The sequence below is a fragment of the Ambystoma mexicanum genome, chromosome 9, assembly GCF_040938575.1.
Source record: "Ambystoma mexicanum isolate Mex_15411 chromosome 9, UKY_AmexF1_1, whole genome shotgun sequence".
NCBI lineage: Eukaryota > Metazoa > Chordata > Amphibia > Caudata > Ambystomatidae > Ambystoma > Ambystoma mexicanum.
In genome coordinates this window covers 1,179,474,078-1,179,501,001 of record NC_090931.1, presented here as the reverse complement: position 1 = coordinate 1,179,501,001, position 26,924 = coordinate 1,179,474,078, and the positions used below count along the sequence as shown (strand labels likewise).

The 26,924-nt window shown below is 40.9% G+C and overlaps 1 protein-coding gene across 3 annotated transcripts in view; it reads right to left on the bottom strand.

The window, feature by feature from the left end:
• The window catches only part of LRP1B (LDL receptor related protein 1B), a 4,835,697-nt gene that overhangs the window by 2,395,574 nt on the left and 2,413,199 nt on the right, over window positions 1-26,924 (bottom strand). For all 3 annotated transcript variants that reach the window (XM_069616528.1, XM_069616527.1, XM_069616526.1), the window contains exon 16: window positions 18,801-18,941. In XM_069616528.1, the coding sequence (XP_069472629.1) occupies window positions 18,801-18,941 (141 nt within the window). The remainder of the gene's footprint in view (window positions 1-18,800; window positions 18,942-26,924) is intronic.

Below are 26,924 nucleotides of genomic sequence, written 5' to 3'. Positions count from 1 at the left end.
TGCAGCGGCAACGGTAGGCAGCCTCTCGAAGGAAGCACCAGCACCATTAACCAAGGTGCCGGCGCTTCTGAGTCCCCACTCCAATAGAGTCCTGTGGGACTCTATGGGAATGGGGGTTTACATTTTACCGGTGCCTGACTTTGCGGACCGCCGGACTCGTAATGACGCCCATAGTCTAAAGCTTTGGGCTGTGAATTGGAGAGAGAAGCCAACGGGAAAGAAGCTGTGAAGCCATGAGAAGGAGAACCTGAATGCGGTCCAAGTGACCCTAGGGGTTGCTGACATTTTCTACCTCAGGGCAACACAGACTCCAATGAACCGCTTGCAAAGCAGGATGTGCAACCAGGCGGTGAGAGGCACCTATATAACCACTGAAAACCCTTCCAATCACCATGGAGCTGCTAGAGCCTAAGAAACAGCACAAAGGCTGGGGAAACACTGGTACCTATCAAGAGAAAGGTAACAGATACGCAGGTTTGCCAGAAGGCAATGGAGGCCCAGGGAAGCTAGAGAGTGAATATAAGCACTGGAGAAAGAGGGCATGGGAACCTGAAGGGACATTGTGAGTCTGGTACCTGCAACCAGAAGCAAATTAAAGTACAAGAGAGTTTGGGACCCTGAGAAACCCCAAGAGAAGAGAATAATATGTTTGGCAGGAGTGTGAACCAAACAGATGTGATAATAAACTGCAAGTCTGGGGCCCGAACCCATATAAAAAACTGAAAGCAACCAAGATAACAGGATTAGGTGTTTGACAGGAGAGTGAACCAGACACCCAGGACAACACAAGAATAAGTAAAACAGCGGAGTCATAAATTTGGCATGAGAGTGAACAAAACACCTAAGACATCACAAGAACAAGTAAAACAGAGGAGTCATATGTTTGGCTGGAGAGCAAAACAAAAATATATCATTAAGAATTGCAAGTCTAGGACCAACACCTATATGAAATACAAATGCCTAATGAAAGGCAGGAAAATAGGGTCTGAGACCCAAATGAAAATGAGACAGTCCACGAGAGATTACTAGTTGTGGTTTGTCGCCTGACATTTGACTAAGAAGATAAAGGGCCCTGGGAGCCCAAAAGAAGGGAAACTGAGAATAACTCTAGGGTAAAGGAGCACAACCCCAATTTGGGATTTTTGCATTTTCTAACACTGTGTATTTCATCACTTTTAATTTCCAGAACGAAATTGAACTTTTCTGTTGATTGATAACACAAGAATACTTGTTAGTTTAAGAAGAGAACATCCTCGCACAGTTACGCTAGATACTAGTTTTAGGGACATTATTTTTGGACTTCCTGACAATTTCACTAGTTTCCTAGAGAGAAAGAAACCCCTCTTAGTTTTAGGGACAGAGAGGCATTTGTCAAATCGTGTATTATTTAATAAAGGTTTATATTCAGAAACATGCCACCATTGTGTCCAAGCCTTACTTCTGCACCCTTACTATATTCACATGTCATTATGTTGATTGAATCTGTTTGGTTGAACTCCTAGCAAGATTGTCACAGACAGGTGTGATGGCATCATGAAGGCATCATGAAGTATGACGCACACAGCAGATTCAACTTTTTTAAAGAGATATTTTATTTTCTTAATTGTCAGGAAGGAGCAAGGCCTAACTTGCCCTATGCTAAGGTGGAATTTCCCTACTTAAAGAAACCTAATGATACCTAATGAAACCTAATGATAGTCTGTGTCAGTAAATTCAACTTTAAAGTCTTTGTGTGTCCAAAACCTACACTTGACCTCACAACTAACCATATATAATGTGTAGGGATATCAGCATCAAAAGAAATACTGGTCAAGTTCTGAGCTTCTCCCAGCTTGTGACTTAAGTTTAGCTTCCCTTCCCTAAGTTCACACAATTCCAAAAAAGCCTCAGGGAGCCCCCCCTCCGCCCCAAGAGTTCACCAAGAAGTCAGCACAGTTCTAAAAGAACTCAATATTTCCTTTCCCAAAATGTGCAACACAGTTCAAAAAGGCCTTGGGGCTTCCTTTTCCAAAGAGTTCAAAACCGTTCTAGGGTCAATAAAATTCACCAAGTCTCAGGGATCCTTTCCCCAAGAAGTCAGCTCACAGTTCACAAGGTCTCTGGTTTTCCTTTCCCAATAATTCAGCTCTTCCAGGTTGCAAAGCAACAATTAGTTCAAGTTTCTTGAATTTCAAAATAATTCCAGTTCAACTCCTTAAACATTCACACTTTTCAAAAGTTCACAAAGATTCCTTTTCCTCTTTCGGTATTTCTCATGCACCAGTAACTGTGGCAGAATTCACGTTTCTTCCCATTTGCTTGCATTGGCTCGTTTCAAAGAGGGGTCACTCAGTATAGGCGCAGTTGTTGTACCAGACAGTCAACCCATCACAGGTCAGGCAACCGATAACCCATGGCATTTGGTTATATTTATGTATTCTTCAGATGTATCAATCAACAATGATTTCATATTCTCATTGGCATTCTCTTAGCTTTGCCACAATGAGTATTTCACATAACTCATTCTGTGGTCTTCTCCTTTTTACACCACCTAGCTTTCACTTTGCTCATAAGTGTTCATCACTTGCTTTAATCTAGTGCTTATTCACATAGGCTCATCACACCTCTCAGTTAGTTTGGTATTCAACAATGCTTGCAACATTCACAACAAGTACTTATGTTACTTTGTATATTTCTCCTGCATCCAATAATGCTTGTAGCACTCTCAGCAATACTTGTAACACTTTTCAGCTTTATTCGGTATTCAGTAAGGCCTGTAGCACTCTTAAAAGTACTTATGCCAATTTGCAGCTTGTTCAGCATTGTAATGATTCTTAGTTTGTTCACTATGCCAATATTCCTCTCTCCAGCCAGAGCAACCCGGTATGATTGTACCCTTCTCTTGCACTCACAGGTCTCTCATCGCTCCTCCTGACCTCTCAATTTGGCTTCTCTGCTTCTTTCAGCTCTGCCTATTCCTCACGTTATTCCTGCGAGCAGCACTTGCCGTCCTCGGTTTGAGCTTCGCGTAGCCCTGCTCTTCTCTAGCACAGCCTAGCATTGGCCTGTGGAGTTTGAGAACGTTTGGTTTCCCACAGCTCCCACTGCTGACACTGGTAAAAGGGGGCAGCAGGTTTCTTGAACCCCGCATGGCCTGCGCTGGCCCCAAGTTCCTTTCTGCACTCCTGCTCAACACAGCTTTGCTCCAGCCAGTTCCTCTACAGCCCGCTCGGCTTCTGTACGCTGCGTTTCTTTCTGGATGGCCCACCCAGAGATGGCTCTCTCCAGGACGGTTCTCACCCAGATGGTTCTCTCGAGCTGTTGGCAGGTCAAACGTTTCATACATCTGGGACCTCTTAAGTGGTTTCAGGTGTAACTCCTTCATTATAGTTGCCTGATTAAAATTAAGCTAATTAACTGGACGTGCATGAGTTTTACAACCGTACTCCTCCACAGCCCTCTTCCTCCTCTCTGTACCAAAGTGGTGTGAATGAATGGAAGTATGCATTACTCCCAGTTGTTTCTTCCTTGTTCTGGTATTGCTCTGATATCTCTTTATATTAAAATGAGGAGGCAGATCTATATTTGTCCAGCCCACTTGAAGAGTTGCATTTCTAGTGGATTTATTCCTTGTTCTAGTAAAATATTGGCATTTCGGAGGGTCACTTGGAAAGGAGGAGGAGAGAAACAAATGGCAATAGCCTAGGAAGATGGTTGGGACTGAAGGCTTGTTGTGAAAAGGGAACAGGGGATACCATGATTCAACTAAGGACATCCTCTCCCCACTCCCCAAGTCTTCTCCACTCAGGTGATCCTCCCTTGCATTTCCACCCCAAGGAGCAGGATCCAAAAGTGATGGCCTTTCCCTGCCCACCTGAGCAGAGAATACTGGGGGAGAGTAAGTGAGAACGGCTTCTAGTTCCTCACATAGGCCAATTCTAATTGTGTAAACTACTCATCATAGCTTATGGACCTTATTGTAGTGACTTCTCCCGCATAAAGTAAGAAGACCACATTTGATATGATTTTTTTCAAATACATTTGAGTTTTAATGATCCCCGAATTGTTGGGTTGTTGTGTATACCAGTAAATATTAGATTACAGATTGCCACTTATTGAAAAGAGTGCCATATCAACAAATAGTTCAATAGGATGTACAATTAGATTATATGAAAACATTGTAGTAACAATGTATTTATGTGTTTAAAGATTGGACGTAGTTCGAGAGCAGCAGAGTGCAATACAGAATGTCGATAGCCAGGTTAAGGGTTGACATCTTTTAATAGTAGCACAGTCCTGTGAATTGATGATTGTAGGCCTCATTACGAGTTTGGAGTTAGCCATGCCCTCCTAACCCAGGTGCGGGTCCGGGTTCCCTGACTGGGGAAATACCGGGCCATTCCGGCCTTGGAGGGCCTGGTATTTCCCCATTTAGGGAACCCAGACCCGGTCCATCCCCATTCCCATTTGAGCCCCCATAGGGCTCAATGGGAATGTGGAGCATGCTAACAACGGGCCCGTTAATAACGGGCCCATTGTTAGCATGCTGGGCCACTCACGGGATCCGCTAAGGACGTCTGGTAAAACCAGGCATCCTGAGTGGGTCCCGCGAGCGGACCTCTTAATGGGGCGGTAAGGGGTTAACGACTCTGGCACCTTTACCGGTGCCGTTAACCCCTTACTGCCCTCCTCGTAATGAGGACCTGTATGTTGGTTTGTGTGTTCATTTGGATTAGTCCTTGGTCAGGTGCTCTGAAAAAGTCGTACTTTGGTAGATTTGCATTTCGAGCCTATGCAGGTGTTTGTGCTGCATGACGGGATAAAGGGTTTGATTTTGTGAAGGGTGGAGATTTGGAGCAAGAGTGTTTTGGCCTTTTTGGCAATGTGTTTCTTGGTGGATGGTCAGGTTGCAGTCAATGAAGTTGTGCATCGACTACTTGTAAGAGCATATCGCTGAGCAATTGTTGAACAAGTTGTGTATTATCATGGGGACTGATGAGGACTAATTCAGTCTTGGCAGGGTTTAAGTTTGTGGTAGGCAGTCGACATCCAGGTCTGTGTGTTGGCTAAGTAATCATGGAGATGTCTGTTGTCCTGTGGGCATTTTACTCTCATGTACAACTGAGTATCATCTGAATGTTGGTGGATGGCAATATCAAAGTCTTTGAGGAGTGTGCCGAGAGGCTCTATGTGAAGGCTAAAAAGGGCTGGTGAGAGGATGGAGTCTTGGGGGATTCCGCAGGAGACTTGGAGTCAGTTAAAATGCAATTTAGTGATATCGATGAACTTGTATCTGTACTAGACAAACACATTCAGGACAGTCCATAAAAAGGCCATCCTGTCAGTGAGGAGGGAAAGGGGGATTCAGTTGCGAATGGTGTTGGATTCAGCACAGAGGTCAAGTAGGACCAGGAAGTATGAGGCGCCATTATCCATGACTTAAAATGCATTATCCACCACCTGGATGGTGACAGTGTTGATGCTGCACTTGGTGTGGAACCCCAACTGATAATCATTCAGGTAGTGTAGTTGTTCAATTTTGGCGAGTAGTTGTGTAGTGACTATGTTTTTCAAGATTCTGATGATAAGCATGAGGTTTAAAATTGTCCACTAGTTGGCTAGGTCATCTGTGTCTAGGGTCAGTTTATTCAAAAGAGGTAATATGAGAGGGTGCGCAGGAATGACCCTTCAGTGAGGAAGGCATTAATAATCCTGAGGAATGCATTTAGCAGAGGGCCAGTTAATTGTTTAAACAGGATGGCTGGGATGATATCAACAGAGACTGTGGTAGGCTTGAAGCAGGCAAGTGATTTTAGGAGGTCTGGAAGAGAGAAATAGCTGCATGTAAGTTGGATTTGAATGTAGAAAACTGGGAACTAAAGTGACATTTAGCTGAATTCTGCCTGACAACTACCCCCGACAGGAGAAACCTGCTCAGCCACTCTTCCCAGGCCTAGCTGCATCCTGCTCACTGTGCCAAAACCAATCTCTTAGTTTAAAATAATCTAATCCAAACTATTTTAGCCTATTAGAACTGCCTCCTAGGATCGTGTCATTCTGTCATCTTTAAAACTGAGAACTGTCATCTGTCATTCTGAGCTTTAAAATTTCAAATCCGAAAAACTACTTTCACAAAATCGTCCGTATCTCTGGAACAGTTTGTGCTAGGAACGAGATTTAACTTGCATCTTAAAGATAAGATTCTAGACTTTCCAACCTACTCCTTATAGTGCCTCCGTAACTACGCTCCACACGCGCGAGTACATTTGCCTCAATTTGACATTTTGCACAATTTCAGCCACGTGTAAAAATCAGCAGCTTCTTGCTTTCCTTTGCTAAAATTTGTTTTAACCTGCTGGTTACACATAGAGCATTGCTAAAGTGAGCCTCAACTAATATAAACTAGATATCACCCACCCTGAACCTCTAGAGGGAATTAAAAGCATTTTTAGCACATTTCTCACTTTATTGTCATCACATTCAAAGCATTTTGGGCCTGTGTTTTAAACCTCTACCTGTTTTCCTCTAAGCTTGCTGGGGGGGGGGGGACTGCATTTCGTATTGCATTTTGTTGGGATTCTTGAAGACTGTGTGCTCTCCTTCCATTTCTTACACTGCATAGGGGGGGGGGGTGAATTGTCAAGGAAAAGTGATTACATTGTCTTTTGTTGAAGCCATATCAAGTTATTTTCTGTACTGCATTTCATTCATCATTGCGTTTCCTTGAACCATATAAAGCATTCTTTCCCACCTTATTCTTCTGTTCCTATTCATAAGTTACCCCTTGTTGATTACTGCTCATATTCACAAGTGTAATATCCATTATCAATTTATTTATAGAAGTGTGATATATATATATATTGTTTAAATTTTCAAATAAACCTTTTAATTTGCAAAACAAACCTACTTCTTGGCTCAGTGGGGTCAGGGGGATTCTAAGAGGGGGGTGTTATACAAGGGTTGTCATCCAGAGTACTGAACTGGATATAAAAATACATCAATAAGGGTTTTCCTCAGCATCCCAGACTAGGCATTGACTTAGTGTTGATTGAATATCGCTTACAAGTACTTCTGAAGATGCTTAGAAGTTCAAAGACTGGTGATGGACAGAGCAGCTAAATAGGCAGAGCCTTGTCATATGACTAGCAGGGTCCTCACTGCTGTATGCATGGAGCTAACCTGCAGTCCTTAAGAAAACAAAGACAGCTGAAAAGAAAGTGAGAAGCTCTATAGAACATTTATTTGTGATACTAAGAGAAATTACTATAATGAACAAATAAAAGCAGTGGAAAGTTCATCCAGCAAATTATTTGAAATTCTCAAAGCCAAAGAAAAGCCTAGAAAACTAACCCCCCGCCCACCGGTCTCACCAACTAGGGACACATGTGACAACGTACAAAAGGCATTTTCAGAAAAAATCAGGAAAGAAAGAATGCTAATAAGCAAGGTGCAGAAAAACGCTCTAATTCAGGTTAAGTCGACAATCGACGCTGAGCCCACGCCCTTGTAAGGAACTTTTAAATTTCACAAAATCAAGATCGAAGGAATATTAAATACCTTATAATCTATGAAACCTACAACATGTGCCAAAAATATAATTCCACCATAATTGATCTTGGAGAACGCTAACATCTTCGGCCCCCGATTCACCATGCTGGTGAATGCTTCCTTTCCGGATGGCCACGTTCCAAATTACATCAATAAGGTCACCATTACTCCCTTAGATAAAAAATGGAATTAGATCAAAGTGAACCGGATAATTTAAGACCCATTACCAACTGCAACTTCATGCTTAAGGTACTTGACAAAATTGCCACAGAACAACCACAGGCCTTTGTCGAAGAAGAATAACATCCTGCATAGCCAACAATCAGGATTCTGTGCGGCACATAGCACTGAAACGGCTATGCTTGACCTTCAGTCCCACATATTGAACATAGTAGAGAGTGGGAAGACAGGACTGTGGGTATTATTATATCTGAGTGCAGCTTTCGATTTGCTTGATCACAACCAACTGAAACTTGCATTAGAAAAAGGTGACAACTGTTCTAAAGAGGCAATCAATTGGCTATGCTCATTTCTCTCAGACAGTTAATCAAGGGTCTACTGGGGGGACAGCTTCTCTTTCGAGGAAAACATCAGCTGTGGAGTATCGCATTGAGACAGTTTCTCGCCACTTCTTTTCAACCTGTACATTTGGTTCCTCTGCATGATCCTGGAAAATATCTATGTATTTTTCACCAATTATGCCGCTAATACCCAGTTGGTCATTGAAGTGAGCGGCAACTACCCACAGGGCAGTTGAAATATACAAAAACTCTACAAATAAATCAAGTTATGGAAGACCAACAACTGGCTTTGTCTTAATGCTAAAAAGACTGAGTTAAAGATCTTCGGAACCAACACAGCCAGGGACAAATTGAACCATCAATGATTCCCAAATAAAGGTCGTACAAAAAGTCAAAACCTTGGGTATGCATATGGAAGCAACTTTGAGTGCAGAAGCCCAAGTTATGTAACTGAATAAGAACAGTTCCTACTACCTGAGACTTTTACACCAACTATGCCCACACTTAAGTAAGGAAAACTATGCCACAGTAGCCAGAGCAACTATTCTGTCAAAGCTAGACTATGGCAATGCCCTACATCTTGGAGCAAACAAAGGGCATATTGCAAAATGCCAAATAATCAAAAACAGGGCAGTAAGAATTATCAAAGGAAAAAGACAAACAGGACATATCAGTAAAGACAGGAGAAACCTCCACCGGTTTAACATTGAGGACAAAATTCACTTCAAAGCCCTGACCTTTGCCCATTGGTGTGTACATGGGAAAGCATATTGGCTGTTTGTGATTATATTTTGCTTAGAATAGATCAAAGAGTACCCTGCACTATTAAAGATCTGTGTGGCATTAGTATCATGTGTCTATGTTTTCAGGCTGGCGGAGGACACATGCAGGGTGGATATTACTGGATAGGTGCAACATAGAAATAAATAAGTCTATCAGAGTTATATTTTCTAAATACCTTGGTATAAGAAGAAGAATTATAAATCTGTGCACTATTTCCTGGTAGGAATTTCTGATGCATAAATAGATTTTCTATGACTAACAACTTCACATTACTGTACATGTATTCTGTGCAACCCATATGTAGATTCACAAGCATTTTGTATACACCGAAGATGTCATTGTGATATGTGGAATGTTTTAACACCACTAGTCCAGGCCCTGCAACATTACTGTGCATTGCTTGCATCAGAAGCATCAGAAATGATGGCCGGAAGGCATTCTGCTCGCTAAAATCACCCAGAAGTGTGCAGGAAAAATCAGAAAAATAGGCCGCCATCCACTTTTGCCTATGTCAGTGGTAACACAGGAGACCACTGCCAAAACCCATTATTTGGATGCCCACAGAGAAAAATGACTGATAAAGAAACACAGAGCTGTGTGAAAATCCGTGTTTCTTGGTTGTCAAATTTGCAAAAATCATGGCTCACAAACCACTCAAAAGATCCAACCTCCTTGTTGGGTGTTGAACATCATTCTACTTCAAGAATCCACATACATATAATGTCAGCAGAAGTATATTTTATCGGAACAAAATCCACTTTTAAAGATACTTGCTGGAAAGAAATATGTCAAAAATGGGTGCAATACCGTTACTCGCCTCTGTCAGACGCTGGCGATCTCTAAATCTGTCAGGTGAAACTTGTGTCTCAAAAGCTAAATATGCCAAAGAAGGGACTTCCATCAAATGCAATATGGGCTGCCACACATTGATTTCCATGTTGAAAAAGACTGGAATTGAAGATGTGTTTGCTTATTTTAAATTTGTAACTGTCATTTTTCACAAGGAACAATGTCACAATTGACTATAAGGTAACCTGATTCAGCTAAAACTTCAAAGAGGTTTTCCCCCACTGAGAACACACCACCCTGTTCATTCTGTCCAAAAGGAGAGAATGTCTTTATTTTATTGTTTTATTTGTTTTGGCTGCACAGTAACCTTTACAAAATATAGAAATCAGATAAGAACAGATCATAAAATTACATTACATAAAATTTCCTTACAAACAATCCAATACATACAGTATAACGAAACCTGATTTTTACAAAAAGAAGAGATGGCTTATACACAAACTAAACCACAAAAAGACAAAACTATACTAAATATCTCAAAAACCATCATTTCTATCCAAGCTCCTCCCTATAATCCACATTTAACTTTTAAAAAGCAAAGTACCGCCAATTGTAGTTTAACCCTCGAGCCGTGCAACATATCTTTCTAGAGGTCTTCCAAATCAACACACTCTGGGTTGGGCACATTCTTAATAAAATATTCAATGCGTGCAAGTCTTAATCCTGAACATTGTGTCAGCAAATGTTGGAGAGTTACTTCCCTAATGTCTAGCTCACAAAATAGACATTTAACCATGGTAGTAGACAGATATTGCCTTATGCTCATATTTTGACCCGTTGCAAGGACATTAAAATGAAAACGCATGAATTCCTGTCTGTACCCTTTGCTGGGAAATCTTCTTAGTTAGGGTTCTGTTGTAGAATTTTTTTTATAATTACCAACTAGATGCTCATATAGTTTTTTTTGCTTTGTATTAAGTTAACAGTCAAATTCCAGTCTGCATATTGCAGAAGTATCTTCACCTTAGCTGGGTTGCTAATAAGCAGAACTTTGGAGACCCCTACTAATTCCAGAACTTCATGAACCTCCTTTTCCAGATCCCACAATACAACAGAAGATTCCTTACCAGCGACCAGGCACCGACCAAGGGCGATCCATAGAGGGGCGATTCCTTACCCAAAAGCAATTTCCTAAACAGCGATACTCAACGCCACAGGATTACAATGGAAAGAGAGTATAGCCCAAGTTCGAAGCGTATTGCCGCAAGTGGAACACACTTCGGGAGAGACCAGATCAGGGACCTTAGCAAATATGCCTCTTATTTCGAACATTAATTCCTGAACCAAGACGGGACCAGTTCCATCCCGTAGCAGAACTGGGCAATAGTTTTGCTACAGTACATTTTTAAACATGGTAGCATCGAGAATTTCCCGTACTTGTTACCCATTTTTAATAGTTGGGAAAGCAATGGCATTATTTTTTTATCCAAATAATTGCATAGGTTAACCCTGGTTACAGTCTCAAAAATAGGATAGCCTAGGTAACTGAAAGCATGACATATGGTAAGTTTAGCGTGATCCAAGAACCACAGGCATTTAGATAACCTCTTCCTGTAGCTCAATTGCATAATAAAAGTTTTTGTTTGATTTATGACTGGTCCATTTTCCACTGTGTATTTCTTGAAAGAAGACAAAACTCGTGGCAAGGCGTTCAGTCAAACAATAATATGTCATCTGCATATGCAGTCCACACAATCCTAGTACCCTCCACTTTTGGCACGGCAAAGGATGCCTCTTCCAGGTACAGGCCCACGTCTGACAACTACTGAAAGAGTTCCCTCAGTATTCAGATGTACCCTTATCTTAGATTCTGCATGGAGGTAATATAGGATAGCTAGAAGCTGTGTGGGCATATCCAAGGCAAGCATTTTACTCCACAGCGTGGATCTATCAACTAAGTCAAAAGGTGAACAAAGGTCAATTGACGGCAGGTATATAGGCTGGCTACCTCTTTGTTTGGTCTGTTGCTGCATGATGGTAAGTAGAAGACCCCCCGCGTCAGTTCCTACCACTTTCCTGAAGCCAAATTGCAGCAGTGACAATACTGCCTCTTCCTCCATCCAAACATGAATGTTTTCAAGGACCAAAAGATGCAAAGATGTTAGAGTCTGCGTCAAGAAGGGCGATTGGTCTGTAACTAGTCGGGGAGGATCTATCGCCCTTTTATAAATTGGCACACCATAAGACATGTGCCTAGTAGTTGGCAAGACCCTAGTTATAACAATGTTCTTAAACAGTAAAAACAGAATTTTGGCCCACAAAGTAAATTACCTTTAAAGACCACTTTGGCAAGCATATTTGGACCTGGTGCACGTGAAGACGAACATTTAGAAATCAGTCTTTGGACATCCCGTAGAGAAAAGGGGAAGTTCCACTGGCATGATGAAATCTCATCCGGAACCACCCAGTTAGAAACCGATGTTTTATATAGAGAACCAAAATGCCCCTCGCAGACAGCTAAGGATATGCACACTCCTTGTTCTCTAGCATGGGCATCACCTCTTCTGTTTACGAGGGACCAAAAGTATCTTGTGTTGGTTTTAGACAAAGCCTCCAGTATATTTTCTGTATCCCTCTGCACCATATTTGCTTTCAATGCACGTACACTGGATCTCAATTTGTGTTTTACTTTTCTGATCATTTCTCCCAAAGATTGAGTGAACGGATCTTCAGTAGTCTCTGAATCTCACAGTTTCTCTCCCTTTTAAGCTGATGTAAAGCAGGATCGAAAACATGAGTGTGGATAATACCCATTTTCTTGGGTCTCCCAATCCCTTTAGGCCCAAGGATATCATCCTTAATATAGCCGTTAAATTCCCTGTGTGTATACATCAAGATCTTCACTTCACTTTCTCAACATTGTCCCTTTGCCAATTAATTCTATTCCCAGCGCACTTAAGCTCCATCCTGAGAGGAAATACTTCATGGGACACAGGGATGGTTTGAACCTGTATGGTAATTTTAAGGATACTATGATCACTGACCAATGATGGAATAACTTTAAAATCAAGTCAAGAATTACATAAAGAAGTACTTACAAAAATAAACTCTATGGTGGAAGATTCAGTTCCATTAGTCCAAGTATGATAATTCGTGTCCTTACCCAGGTAATCATTTACGCAAATTAGATCCCAATTCCTCAGAAAAACATTCCACTGTTGGCCCTGTGCTTGTTTCCTTGACGAGCCAAAGTTGTTAGAGCATATGCCCGCATCTGCATTGAAATCACCCATGACCATTATATTCAGAGTTTGACATGCTATTTGACACTCCTGTATAATTTCATCCACAATATTAATATATTCCTGCAAATCTAGCTCGGAACTCCAATAGACATTAACTATCAACAGGTATCTGAGGGTAACAGGCGAAATGAAGTGTAATAACATAGCAATGCAGCCCTTATGAGGAGAGAAGACCTTGAGGCACTTAAAGGGCATAGTGTTACATACCGCAATAAGCAAACCCCGCGAGGGCCTTCCCCTTGACTTTTTTTCCGCTGTAATTTGATGCAGGCTGTACCCATCTAACACCAGCAGAGAAAGTGCCCAAGTTTCCTGAAGACAGAAAATACTAGCCTCCATAAGGAAGCATAAGCAATCGGACTCCGTCCTCAAATTGTTATTACCTCGCGAATTCCAAGATATCACTGAAAATGATGGCGCAGTCTATGGTTTCACATTCAGCGCTTGGATCTTCGCTAATGAATCTCTCAATGTTTGAGCCAACCATTTTAGGTCAGTCTCGGAGGTTTGTTTCTGTCTAGTTACACCCTCCTCCCCCTCAAGATGCGGGTTAAGGTTATCATCCACCTGATAAATTCCCTCTACCTCAACCCCTCGGCTAATCAGCTGATTATTAAATGGTTCTAAGTCAAAGCCAAAGGGGTAGATAGAATCTATTTCAGAGGCAACTAAATCGATGATAGCCTGGGAAAAAAATACCAGTCTGACACAGTCAAGTCTCAGGGGATGGATAAAATCAACCAGTTTAATATCCCACGAGGAGATCATGGATAGCCTTGGGATTTCGCTGAATAAAGTTAAGATTCCATGGTGATTCAGTGAGGAGGGACCCCGTAGCGGGAATATGGAATAAAGCATAATGCTATGGCAATCAGTAAGGGCAGGTGGTCTCCAATCCATTCTATTAGGCCACCTGTTGTTTAGAGGTTGTTTAATGGATTTATGGGGATTGTATTTTTCCCCCCGACAGGTATTTCGAGCTGGTTTTATTCTCCACCTCTTTCTGTATTTCATTACTGGGTACCCGTACCTCTGTCAGATGCGTCTTACTGTTTCCCCCCTCGTAATGATGTGCAGCTTGTACCAAATTCATCTATGCTTTGGGTGACTGATCATACGTATTTCTTTAAGAACTGTGTCTCACTTCCAACTGCTCATACCTCTCACTTTGGTGCACTTTGGTGAATTCCTGGCAGGGTCGGGTTACACATGCATGGTGAGAAGGAGGAGCCTTCACCTCCTCACCATGACCTATAAGGCCTCCCGAGTTCTGAGTTAGGATGTTTTTATCTCAGCCCAGCCCTGTATCGATTCGTGGCTTAAATGGGTATATGCCTTTGGTATCACTATCATAAGTAGGTCCAATTGCAATATTGTCCCCGGTCACTCCTTCTGAATTATCCTTATTTCCACTACTTTGGAGCCTTGCTTCCATCCAATTATGGGTGCCAGGCAAGTTCTGTAAGGCCTGTTTAACCAGAATGTTGATGTCCTCACTTGGAACCATGTTAGGTGTCAAGGTCTGCACCGATTCCCCCACAGCAATCCTTCCCATCGTATTTTCACATGTGTGGGCTTCCCCTCCCAGCGTTTTTCCCCCGGTATTACCGGAGTGCCCCACTCCCCTAAGCACTTCCATGGCTACAGTCTCAATTTTCATCTTCTCTTGCACTACGGGGGGGACATTTTTAATTACTTGTTTTAAGGGAGTGATTTTGGGAGCTGGTGAAGAACTCTCCTCACTGCTAAAAGAGCCGTTTTTAATTTTTGGGGTGAAAAAGAGCTTAGTATCCATATTATCGTTAGGAACCATTGCTTTTTATTTACAGTTTGTTTTCTTTGAAGCATTTTTTGTAGTGGACAATACATTAATGGTGCCCCCAATTAGTTTCTTACCAAGGGCTTGTTTATTTTTATTTACTTCTTCTTTTTTTTAATTAGTTGTGTTTGAACCTGTGCCTTTCCCTTATGGGTCATAGCATCATTCAGGGTAGCAGATGCTTCCCCATATTCGCCTTCTACAATTTCTGTTGAACTTGAAGGACTCTGAGTTTGAGGGTCAGGCTCTCCCTGATTAGCTTTTTTAGGGGTCCCCAGTTCATCCAATTCTAGGGCTTTTTTGCTTTCATCATCAAGTTGAGACAGATCAATAAAACCTTCAACAGCCAATCCACATATATCTTTCAAGTTGGTGTTGGTATTGTGGATTTTTAGGGCCGGTAAATTCTTTCCTTTTTTTTCGTAGTTTTTTACACCGCAGTTTGTCCTAGCCGCCCTCCGCCTAATGGCCCTGGCCCTCATTGTTTTCTCTCTTCGAGATAGGTGTGGGTTATGGTTAGTTGAACATTCTAAGGAGGAATCCCCATCTATGACTCCCCCCTCCTCACCATCTGGCTCTCCTCCCTCCTCTAGAGCCCTTAATAATGCAGATGGACTATCCGTTTCTGGAGCATTCAAAGGAACCTCAGAGATGCTTACGCTAGTTATTAACTTCTCATCAAATCTTGTAAAGTTTGTATGAACCAGTTCAATCTTCTCCCTTAGACTCAAAATCTGAGAACCATTAGTGGACACCAGAACTTTAAGTTCTGCCAGACCACTCAGCAAGGCAGCCAACGAGTCCTTGTTTCCTTGGGTGAGGGCTTCTGCATATGATTTAGGACAAACCTCTGTCTCATAATCTGTCTGCACTGTCTGATCGTGGGAAACTGTACGAATTTGAGATTTAACATGCCCCCCCATCAGTGCGCATCTTTATGTTGCCAAAAGGAAGCCCTCTATTTTACAGGTCTTTTCTCTATTAACCAGTAATATGGATCTGAGTTCCTGAATATCTAGGTGGGTTCGTAGTGGCCCTTGTCTAGAAGATTCAGAATCCTGGTTAATACAGGAAACGTGGAATATGTCGAGGCCGTGTCCTCTTGGTTGATACCATCAAATAGCGTGAGCACCAAGGGGGAGGGAACACAGGAGGCCAAACCTTCTTTCCTAGGCAAAGTCAGGCAAACAGTGGTGTCGCTGGAAAAGACGTCCTCCAGGCGGCCACGTGTGCACACCACACCACGGCTCAGCAACAAAGAATCCCAAAAGCGTTGGAAGTCTGCACCCTGCAATGCGCTGTACCAGCAAACAGTACTTAAAGTACTTCACAGAGGAATATCTCATGGGGTTGCTAATGAGAAGGGGAGGAGACTTCCTCTGCTGCTCTGGGAAAGAGACAATGGGTTACTTGAACTGAAAGAAAATGCTAATTCGGGTGTGACTGACACCAACTGCCCAGGAAGACAAGCCCATGTGACTCTCTGGCTCAGCCAAGCCTTGGAGGCGGGCCAGACTGAAAATGTGGATTTGAAACTGAAGTAACTGTATGTTTGTGGAAAAGACTTATCGCAAATTTTACTGAACTGGTAAAAATATGGGATTTATAGGTTATTAAAATGAAAAGTTCGCTCTGAGTTTAAAACTAATCTGGAATCTGTGCGACATTCAGAGACTGAACCACAAAAAAGTTCATATTCTAACAATTGTGATTATGTTAGGATGTTAGGAACATGAACATTTCCAGGAACATGCACAGATGGTATGTGTATACATGTGTAAAAATTGGTACAGAACTGACGCTGATTAACCGTCCAAAAGCGCAAAAAATTGGCATTTGTGAACCAAAACTCGTAAGAAGAGGAGGCTTGGACAGAAACTTACCTTAGTCAATCTGTCATGTAATTATGTATTATTAACAAGTTGTGCATCCTGGAAATATGTTTTTTGGGGAAAAATAGATTTTCTGGGTAAGAACAAAGGGGAGGGATTTTTTCTGGACCCTAAACACAGTGTCGCTCTGACACATGATGACACATCATGACACACTGTTCCTTTCTCAAATCAGGAGAGGGGGAATTCTCTGACCTATCAGATCCTTAGAGGGTTGGGCATAGTACAATCAGCCTCCCTACCCCTTTGGAAGATGGATACATAGGGACTGTTGAGGACCCAGAGAGACACTCATTCACCCCTCACTGATCGACTGGCGAAGCACTCTGAAGGAAGATCCAGACTCCAGAACCCATCTCTAGACGCCAGAACCAGACTCCAGAACCCTGAAATAGAGCCCTAACCCAAAAAGCTGAACCCTTTTCAGCAGGCCTTGAAAATCTAGCAGCCTGATTTTAACCCCAACACTTCCACAGGGCCTAAACCATTCAACAGCCTGGTTGAGCTGTTTTGCTGCTTCTGGCCAAGAACCCTTGCTAGAACCCAAGATCCAGATCAGTCCAGCAGAGCTGTAACTGAGAACTCATCAGATCCAGCCCAAGAGGCCGTGCAGACCAGAGTGCCTTGCTGAGAGCAGTCCAGGTGTCCTGAATCCTGTCCGGTGGTGAGTGAAGTCCAAGCCAAACGTTTGACCAGATCTTTGACGGGTCCATTCCAAAGCCATATTAGTGAGTATTTAGCATAGAACTGTCCATAGTCATCTCTTAGTATTAAGTAACCCAATCCAAACCATTCCAAAAATCCATAACTGCTTTATTGAATCTTTTTTGTCTATCTTAAATTCTTCTCTCATCACATAATCCTGTGATAATTGTAGTGATAATCCTCTTGGCGTTAATATATATTTTCTGGAGAAAGGCAATCGTCTCAGGCAGATAGAAACCATCTGGAGGCGCCTCTGGATAGGTGGCTGTGCTGTCCGTGTAGTTTGCGGCTTCATAGAATCTCTAGTGTTAAGAAATCTTTGTTCCAAATCTTCAACAGTGCATCTTTCATTTTGAAATCTTGACCCTTTTTGAGAAAAATCTACCTTTCCTAAAACCTCTGAACCCTACATGCTAGGAACGCAATTTAAATGTAATTTTGCAACTAACATTCTAAGCTTTCAAAGAAACCCAAAACAACATTCTCCTTATAGTTTTGCTGTAATCGCATTTCTCGCTTGCAGAAAAGTTGCCGCAAATTTGCACTTGGCTCAATTTCACTCCATATAAAAATAGCTATTTCTTGCTTTCAACTTTTGAATTTCGTTTTCCATCTGCTGATCATTCTACAATCATTGCACATGTTTACCTGACCCAATCCAAAGCAACTCTCACTAGTTCTGAATCCTGTTTAGCAAATTAAAATCATTTTTAGCATTTTTCCCATCACTTCATCTTACATTCAAAAGCATTTGACCTGTTTAAAATCATCCTGTTCTCTCTTAGCTTGCTGGGGGGGGGGGATCGGGATTGAAACTGCAATTGTCGATTGTTATTCCTGAAACCTGTGTGCCCTCATTCCATATCTTCATATTGCATATTGGGGGGAGTGAGTAATAATAGGGGGAAAGAGTGATCACCTTGTCTTTGACTGAATTCATATCAAGTTTTATTTCTGTGTTGCATTATTTCCTATCATTGCATTCCTTGAACCTATGCAAAGTTATTCTCTGGCACATTATTCTTCCTATTCCTACTTCTAATTGATTAAAGAGATTGTTGATATTGTCATATTACAATTTGCTGATCATTATATTAATATTCATAAGTGTGATTTTCAGATATTGTGAATATTCATACACGTTTGATATAGATAGTGATCAATTCTTCAAATAAATCGTTTAACTTTGCAAAACAAACCTTCTTCTTGGTTCAGTGAGACCGGGGGGATTCAAAGAGAGGGGCGTTATATAAGGGCACATCATCCAGAAATAAAAGAGCTTTTGACATAAAAATATATAAATAAGGGTTTCCATTGGGAATCCCATACTAGGCATTGACTTAGGTGGAGTGCTGGGTTGAAACCACTTACAGATATGCAACTGACAATGTAAGAGGGGTCATACTTTACATTAGAAATAGCTTTTTTTAAAGTATCCACACAAACAAATTCGATTTACCACATATTGCAGGATCTTCATCACTGCTATCTAAGCAATCATCATCTCCATCGCATCGCCAGCTGTCCCGGATGCATCTCTTGTTTTTGCATCGAAATTCCCCAGGTCTGCACAACTGAGCAATTACCTCCCCAGCCTTTACTGAAACACAATACAAATACAAGAAAAATATAGAACATTTTACTCAAATGTATCAATAAAATGCAATATTGTTTTACAGTGGTTTACAGGAAAACACTTGTTTTACAACGTTAAATCTATTCAATTTGCCAGGCATTTTAAAATCATGAGTTTAAATAAATCAACTATATGAGTAGAAGGTACATTTGTTGATTCACATGACTTCTCCTGCTAACAATGTATGCATAGGTTTGAGAAATTATGAAAGTCAAAATTAGTTTGCATTGTTTCAAGTTCATGATGGGCTAAGTAGTTACCTCATAGTTCATGATTTCCATGTAGAATACCAATTAACATGAATGAAACTTATCGATGCAGGCCTAAAATTCAGTCAAGAAGTCAATCTTGTAAATGAAACATATCAAGCATTACCATCCTCTTGTGTAGACATATTGACCAATTGTGATAATGACATGCACATCTATTTAAATCAAAATGTTTAAAAAATCAACGGTAGTAGATTCGCTAAATATGTTGGTGCTCAACACAGCTTTGGTGCTCTGCCTCCAACTTTCTCACGGTCAGTCACTTCTCCAAGCAAAGATTTGGTGGTAGATCACTTTCCTTGGCTGGGTCCTCACTCTGGAACAGCCTTCCTGCCTCTCTGAAAACTTGAGGAGCACCATCTACGGTTCTGGAAGCACCTTAAGACCTTCCTCTTTGCTTCTGCTTTCTCTATTCCTCTCCCCTGCTGAACTCCTGGTTGAAATTGAAACTGCACTGGTCACCTCGGTACCCCACGATCTCGGGTCCAGGTCCTCTCCCCGCCAGTTGCACTCCCGCACTGGTTGCCCCTGAAAACCCTCGCACTCTGGGTCTGTTTCTGTATCCCTACAGTCCCCTACCAGCAATCAATACTTGATGTCTGCAATTACACTTGCACTTGCCTCTAACTGGCGTCCCTTGTTATTTATTTGTATTTAATTGTTTTATATGTATTTATCTTACCGTGTGATCCCATGTACTGTACTGCCCCCTCCCCTGTCCCCTCGTACTTTTCCCCTCCCCCCTGCCACGCCATGTCTGTGTTCCCTGTGTTCCCCCTCCCTTGCCTGGTTGCGCCTTGAAACACTTGTGTATAGGCGAGTTATGAATGCCATATCATATCATATTGTTACTTCAATTGCCTTGAATAAAAATAGTACAAAACCATGGACCCCTTCAGACTTTTAAACTCTACAAAATTGTTGACTGTTCTTCACTGTGTTTCACAGCATACAACATGATTTAGCAGCTAAATAATCTTATTAAAGAAATATACTTCATAAGCAAATGATTCACTTATATATGTTTCCCTATACTTTTCGATTTCCACAACACAGTATTATTAGCAAATTATCTCCAATGTCGTGTGCTGAATTCTCCAATCTTATCAACTTTAGCAAATGCTCAAATTCACTCCTTGATAATGTGCTGGATAAATCACTAATAGCAGTCTGTTTTTTTTTTTTTTTTTAGCAGATGTGGCATACCAGAAGATGTTCTTGGACCAGTAGACATGTTTTTCCTCGAGGAGTTTTCTTTAAATTAAAGAAAATGCCTTAGTGACCCTATTGTTTATAAGGGAAGCTACATACCTACTAAACTAACAGTGCTTGTCAATGTTTTATAGTGATAACTTTGAAAACAAAAATTTTGAAAGTCAAAATATCGAAAAAAAAATATTGAAAAAAAAAGTTGCATTTTTCTTAATTTGGTTTTTTATTCGAAATGGGGGGGGTTCTCCCCAACCCCCCTTTTTTAATTTTTTTTGTTTTACCCATTTTTTTTTATTCCCGGACCCCAAAATAAATATATAATAAAATAAAAAAAATCGATATTTTTTTTCTCGATATTGTTTCAACATTATTGTCTTTCGAATTTTTTTTCTTCGAAATTATGACTGACCGCCCTTGTCAATATTAGGCAAAATAATAAAGCTTATCTTCTGTCCAAATAACAACCTCTAATTTGGTCCTACCACTTAGGCAATATAGGTTACCCTCAATGGTCTTTATTATTCCGTCTCCCAATGTTCCCAGAAATCTCTCCTAAAACTAAGATGTAATAGGAGGCAGGTCTCCTAACTTCATCAGTTCCTGTCCATCTTGTCAAAGTTCCAAATGAAGAAAAAGTTTTTCTCACTGGTCATAGATGAAGGGATATCTCTTTTTTGTTTCTCCATCAACTATGTGGGTTTCTGCCCAAAAGATTCTAGCCTTGCTGGCTTCTCATTTCACCTCGGGATGATTCCTGCTGTATAAACTCTCAAGTTCCAAAAAAGTCAATTCTCTCAATGTAGATGAATGGATATTTTCTTAATCCTCCTCCGTCAGCTATGTGGATCTCTCAACATGAGATTCCAGTCTTGTTTGATTCTGGTTTCCAACTGGGATGATTCTTTATTTGCTTTATAGGGCCCCCTTGACTTCCTTTTACCCAGTTTCTCACTTGATTTGCAGGGGTATGGTTATCCGTTCCTAGTAAATCCTCCACCACCAAGTACATTCCTCTCTCCCAACACAATTCCAGTCTTGCCTAATTCCGGTTTCCCTTTGAGTTGATTTGTTACAAGATGTATAGGCCCTAGTGTCTCCCTTGATTCATAGAGGTATGTGTATCCCTTCCTAATATATGTCTCATAGCCCTGTTGTGCAGATTTGAGCCATTTGGTTGATTCTAGCCACTGAAGGTGTGTATGTCCATCTCCACCTCTAGACCTTGTTGCCCCTAGTATGGATCTAGATTCTTTGTTCCTTCTCCCATTCTCACAGTTTGGTCTCTGTGCCCCATTTACTGCAAGCAACCTGCACACCTTACAGGCCCAGCTTCAGCAAGGTGGCTTTGAGTCGGTGATACAAGAATTGAGGGAGCCTGCCGAGGAAAGAGATTGGCCACCAGCTTTCTGATTAGCAAAGCGCTTGACACACAAAGAGTTGGTGCCGGAGGAACATAAAGATATGGAGGGGGAGTATTTAGTGAGAGCCAGTTGTAGATATCATAGTCCCCGGCCCCAAACAGCCTTGTGGATGATGCAGAGGGATGTGAATTTGATGCTTGCAGCAACACGGGAGCCAGTGAGAGATTTTAGGGCTGGAGAGATGCGGTCCCTGGGATTGAGGCCAATGAATAATCGTGCAGCCCTATTCTTAATTAACTGGAGGGATCATAGAGAAGATGAGGGTAGATTAAGGAAAAGGCTATTGCAGTAGTCTAGCCTAGAGAGAACCAGAACTCTAGAGACATTGAGCTTCTGGGGGAAAGTGAGGAAAGGGAGAATTCCTTTGAGTAGGTGGAGTTGAAAGTGGGCCTATTTGGCAAGGTCTAGAATGTGAGGGAGGAAGGAAAGAGAGGAGTCGAAGATGACTCCAAGGTTTCTGGCTTCAGATGAAGGAGAAGGGGAGAGCCAAATAAATGTGATTGTCCGCTCAGGGTACATCAACGGTGTAGACAGTGATGTGTGTGTTTACAAAAGTCCACATTCTTGTAAATGTAGCATAGAAAAGTGATGCAACCAGTGTATTGATCATCCTTCAGTGTAGTCACCATTTGACATTGAGAGTTTATAGCTGCATTCTTTGTGTTGATATTTAAATTGATTCAATGTTTTCCATTTACCGAAAACATAGACCTTCTGTTCTGATAGGGAATGTAGTCTGTAAGGAATCAATTTGGGGGTCCCAGGTTCATAAAGGAACTTTCTTCAATAAATAAAACATTGCCAGCACCTGACTTGGGATGGGTGGGAAATTCCCCTAAACTAGTAATGGCCTGGTGAACACAAGCTCCGTCAGTATGCATAACATGTGTTCTAGTTTGGAGCTACTTCAGTTGACTGTCTATAGTTATAGGTTGCACAGGCAGATTAAACTATCGAATTTTACTTCTGAGGTATTATTGCAGCCTCTGTTATAGTGAGTCGATAGTTAGCCAGAGAGAGAGGAGTTCTGTAAAGCACTGCAAAATACACATATATACAAGCCACAGGTTTTAATTTTCCATGTCATTTTAACATGCTTTCATTTTTAGAAAAGCTACCTTTGACGATACCCGGTTACCCCCAAAATTAGATGTTGGTTTATACCATCCTCTGGTCTGCTGTCAATGTACTCAAGATGTGTTTGTTTGCACATATCTTTCTCATCACAAAACAAATAGGTTGACCATTTTCATGGTGCTAGGTGTCTATCTATAACATATGTTGTATTTATTCCCTCTGTATTTAAAGTTTGTATGGAGCATATATAGGAATATACATATAGATAGAACAATACCACATATACATACATGTTAAGTAGTGTTTTTAAGAATGTAATCAATCAAATTGAAACATGCTTGCTTAATTAGTTGACCGCTCACTCCACTTTAATTTAATTACTATTTATTCAGTATGTATAACGTGCTTTACTGCTTGCAATTTCCTGCAAAATGCTCTTATTAATTTAATGTATTTCCTTCCTCGCTCATGATAAAGTATTTTTTTTGCAGAAAAGACAAGCAGAACCTTGGGATTGAGTGAACTTTAATTTACAACTATCCCTAATTTATTACGCTTCAAAATGTGTTGTGCAAAATGGTGTTTAATGGAAACAGAGTCCCGTTAGGTAAAATATCGCACACAAATGTATTTACTTAGACAACCATTATAGGTTTACTGCACAAACATGTCCTACTTTTTGAGAATGATATTGTGAAGGTTACACATGTTCCAGAAGATTTCATAGGAGGAGACACTGGCCATTCCTCATTCTGACTCCTAGAGACAGAACTGTTTCCAGACAATATAGTGCCAAGGGCGAAACATTAGAATGTGACCCTGTACCACAAATCCTGCACCGACGTACTATCGCAACATAGTAAAGTGAAATCTTTGAAATAGAAACCCAAACTAGTTGTGCTAAATTGCAATTAACATGCTTCAAAGTAATACATAGACAGAGCAAGGTAGTCAACAGTAGGGCAAACAAATAAATCACTTTCAATATGTCACTTGTATATTGTCTGAAACGCAACCCCTCAGACTTGGCTGCAGCAAAGACTTAACTGATGAGTAATGCATTGTTTTAATGATGTGTGTCTAATTTGAAAGTAAAAATAGAGCCATTAGCCTCTCCTCGGTAAGTACAGAGCACAACTGTTTTTGATGAGTTTGTATTTAATGTAGCTCTATTCAACAATTGGCAACAGCAACTGCAAAGAAGACCTTCACGGCAGGCCACATATTAGGAAACAACCAACAATGCTTTGCTTAATTCATTGCATTAAGGGAAATGTGTGTACTCTCCACAGGCCATATTGTCCCTCTTTGTCAGTACTATGCAGTAGTCTAGAAAACTAAGAGTGGGGCCTTATTTATAGCTCCTGCTGCAAAATGAATCACTCAATTTGACTCCCAGTTATACCAGATAAGGCACAGTTAAATTGCTCGATATTACCAGTTTAAGACACTTTGTTTATGTGGTATGCTTGGATGTGAGCTCAATATGCAATTTAGGCAACTGACATCACATCTTTCTAGCTGTAGATGGTACACACATGCACTCACCCATGTTCGGCTTTCCAGGGCTAAATCTACAATCTCCTTTATACGAATCATACAATATCCAACGGGACATAGTGCACATCAATATGGACACATTTGCAGCAGGCGATGACTACAATTAAAAGCATTCGAAGCAATAGAAGTCTAAACCGACATTCGCTTGGTTTTACAAGTGTAAAATGGAGACTGAAACACACATGTGGAAAGCATGCAAGGTAAGTTCACCCGTGTTTAGATAGTGGTTCACACAACATTCATTTTCATGCACTCTTACAATCTCCGATAGCCGATCATGTGCTCTTCTTAAGAGAGATCCCAAAAACAATAGTCACTCCAACTTACATATTCACTACTTTGTTTGCATATATCCACCACTAGTCGCTCCACGTTTAAAATGATGCGCTGGTCACAGAAATATATATATATATATTTTAAAGGCTTTCATAAACCCTTTAAATATATTTTGACTCTCTTTGTATCTGGATTTTAAAGGGAAAACAGACAAATAGCAACCGAACTTGTATTTCCTCTGAACACCGGTTTGGAATAGATGGCCCTGCACACTCAAATAACCTGTTCCATTAGGCAGCCTCCCACTTGGTATGATACGAAAAACGGCCCTGCTTAGAGTGATTGAAGTGGAATGGAAACTGGGTAATGTTGGGACCCCAATGTTTATAATAGGTTTAGTCCCAAATAAACACTTAGGGAGGTCACATGAATTCACGCATGTAGTGTATGTGGGCACATTCAGCGTTCTACATAAGTGAAGCCATACATAATATCCCAGTGCTAAGCTTTACCCATCATGGTATTGTCTGCGTCCTCTTACCGTGAACAAATTACATGTGCACACATTTTTAAGGCCTGCGTATTTTTCTTTTTTTATTATTTTTTTATAAATGCCTAATGCATTGCATGAAATATTTACGATGTCGACAAGATTTGAGTGTTGTATGTTAATTGACACGTAGTATTGTTTGGCTGCACTCATTATTATTTCTCAACAACACAGATACTGGCTCAGCAATTGTACAGGCTTGTATAAGAAATACTTTCACATAAATCACACCCCACTAAACGGGTGGCACTTTTTTGTATTTTAAGAGGAATTGTCGTATGTTAACTGATCTATTAACATATGCATTAAAAGCCTTTGTCTGTCACATTGGGCATCACAGATTTGCCCAGTGTGGCAGTGGCCACCATTCCATCATTTGCTCCATAGGGCTAACACATTCAGCCATATATTTTGGGCGCTGACAGAAAAGGGTGCATTTTGAATTGCACTTTACCATGTCTCTGGGCTGCAGTAGATGTTCTCAGTAAATTGAATCCCTACACAGCTGTAAAACAAATGTATAATCCAGTATATGAAAAACCTCCAAATAAATCCCACAGAGCTAAATAGAGTGCCTCTGGGAGACAAGGGACCATTCTTTTCTACCCACATTTTGAGATCTTGGCTTATATGATGATATACAACGTACCTAGTGTTATCCCTTAGGACTCTGTGCTGAAACGCATTACTTCACAATAATGAGAAACATATTGCCATTCCTGAAGAATTGTGCTGGGTAAATGTATTATCTTTTTTACTTGCTCACACCTCTTGCTTATATGCTGTTACAGCGGAAAATACCACAGAGTGAAGCGACCAACAGCAATTCAAATAGTGACTTAATACTATGTCTGCTACCTACATTATTTCCTTGTTTTTATTTGACATTTTTGGTGTTGAATGTTTATAATATAAAATCTATACTACAATTGAATGACAATCAGAAATGCCTCAGTCTTTAAGGCGAACGTTCTTACATATGTATGTTTGGAGGTTCTGCAAACCTAGCTGTGAAGACCCGGGGTGCTCTACAAAGAGGGAATAGATTTTAAAAAAGTGTACAATAATATGGATAGAATTATAGACTGTCATGTGGAAGGACAAGGACAGAGAGGGTACAGAAGCACGGTATAATGAAAAGGAAAGGAAAGGCTGACCCGTTCTTAATGAATTTGATGGTGAATCCCAATGTTCCCATTAAAGCTATAGGGTCTGATCAGCAAAATAGTTCAACAATGGCGCAATTCCATTAAAGACCACTTTGTAAATCGGGCCAAAATAGTCCTGTGAGTGTTTCGGTTTCCAGAAATGATTCCTTTGCCTTACGTCTTCTGCTATGCGATTTGCAATGGAGACAAAGTGTGTTTACGGTTTACATGTAAGCAGCAGCAGGTGATTTTTTGTTTACTTTTTATTAGGGAGAGTAAATGTGTCCACCTAATTTGAGAGAGTGCAAAAACAAAGGGGCCATACAAATAAGTAAAAAAGAACACATTGAACCATGAAAATCTTGTCTCAGATCACCCATGAAGCTGATGTGAAGACTGAACATGCTTCCTTAGACATTGCATTTCACCCAGTG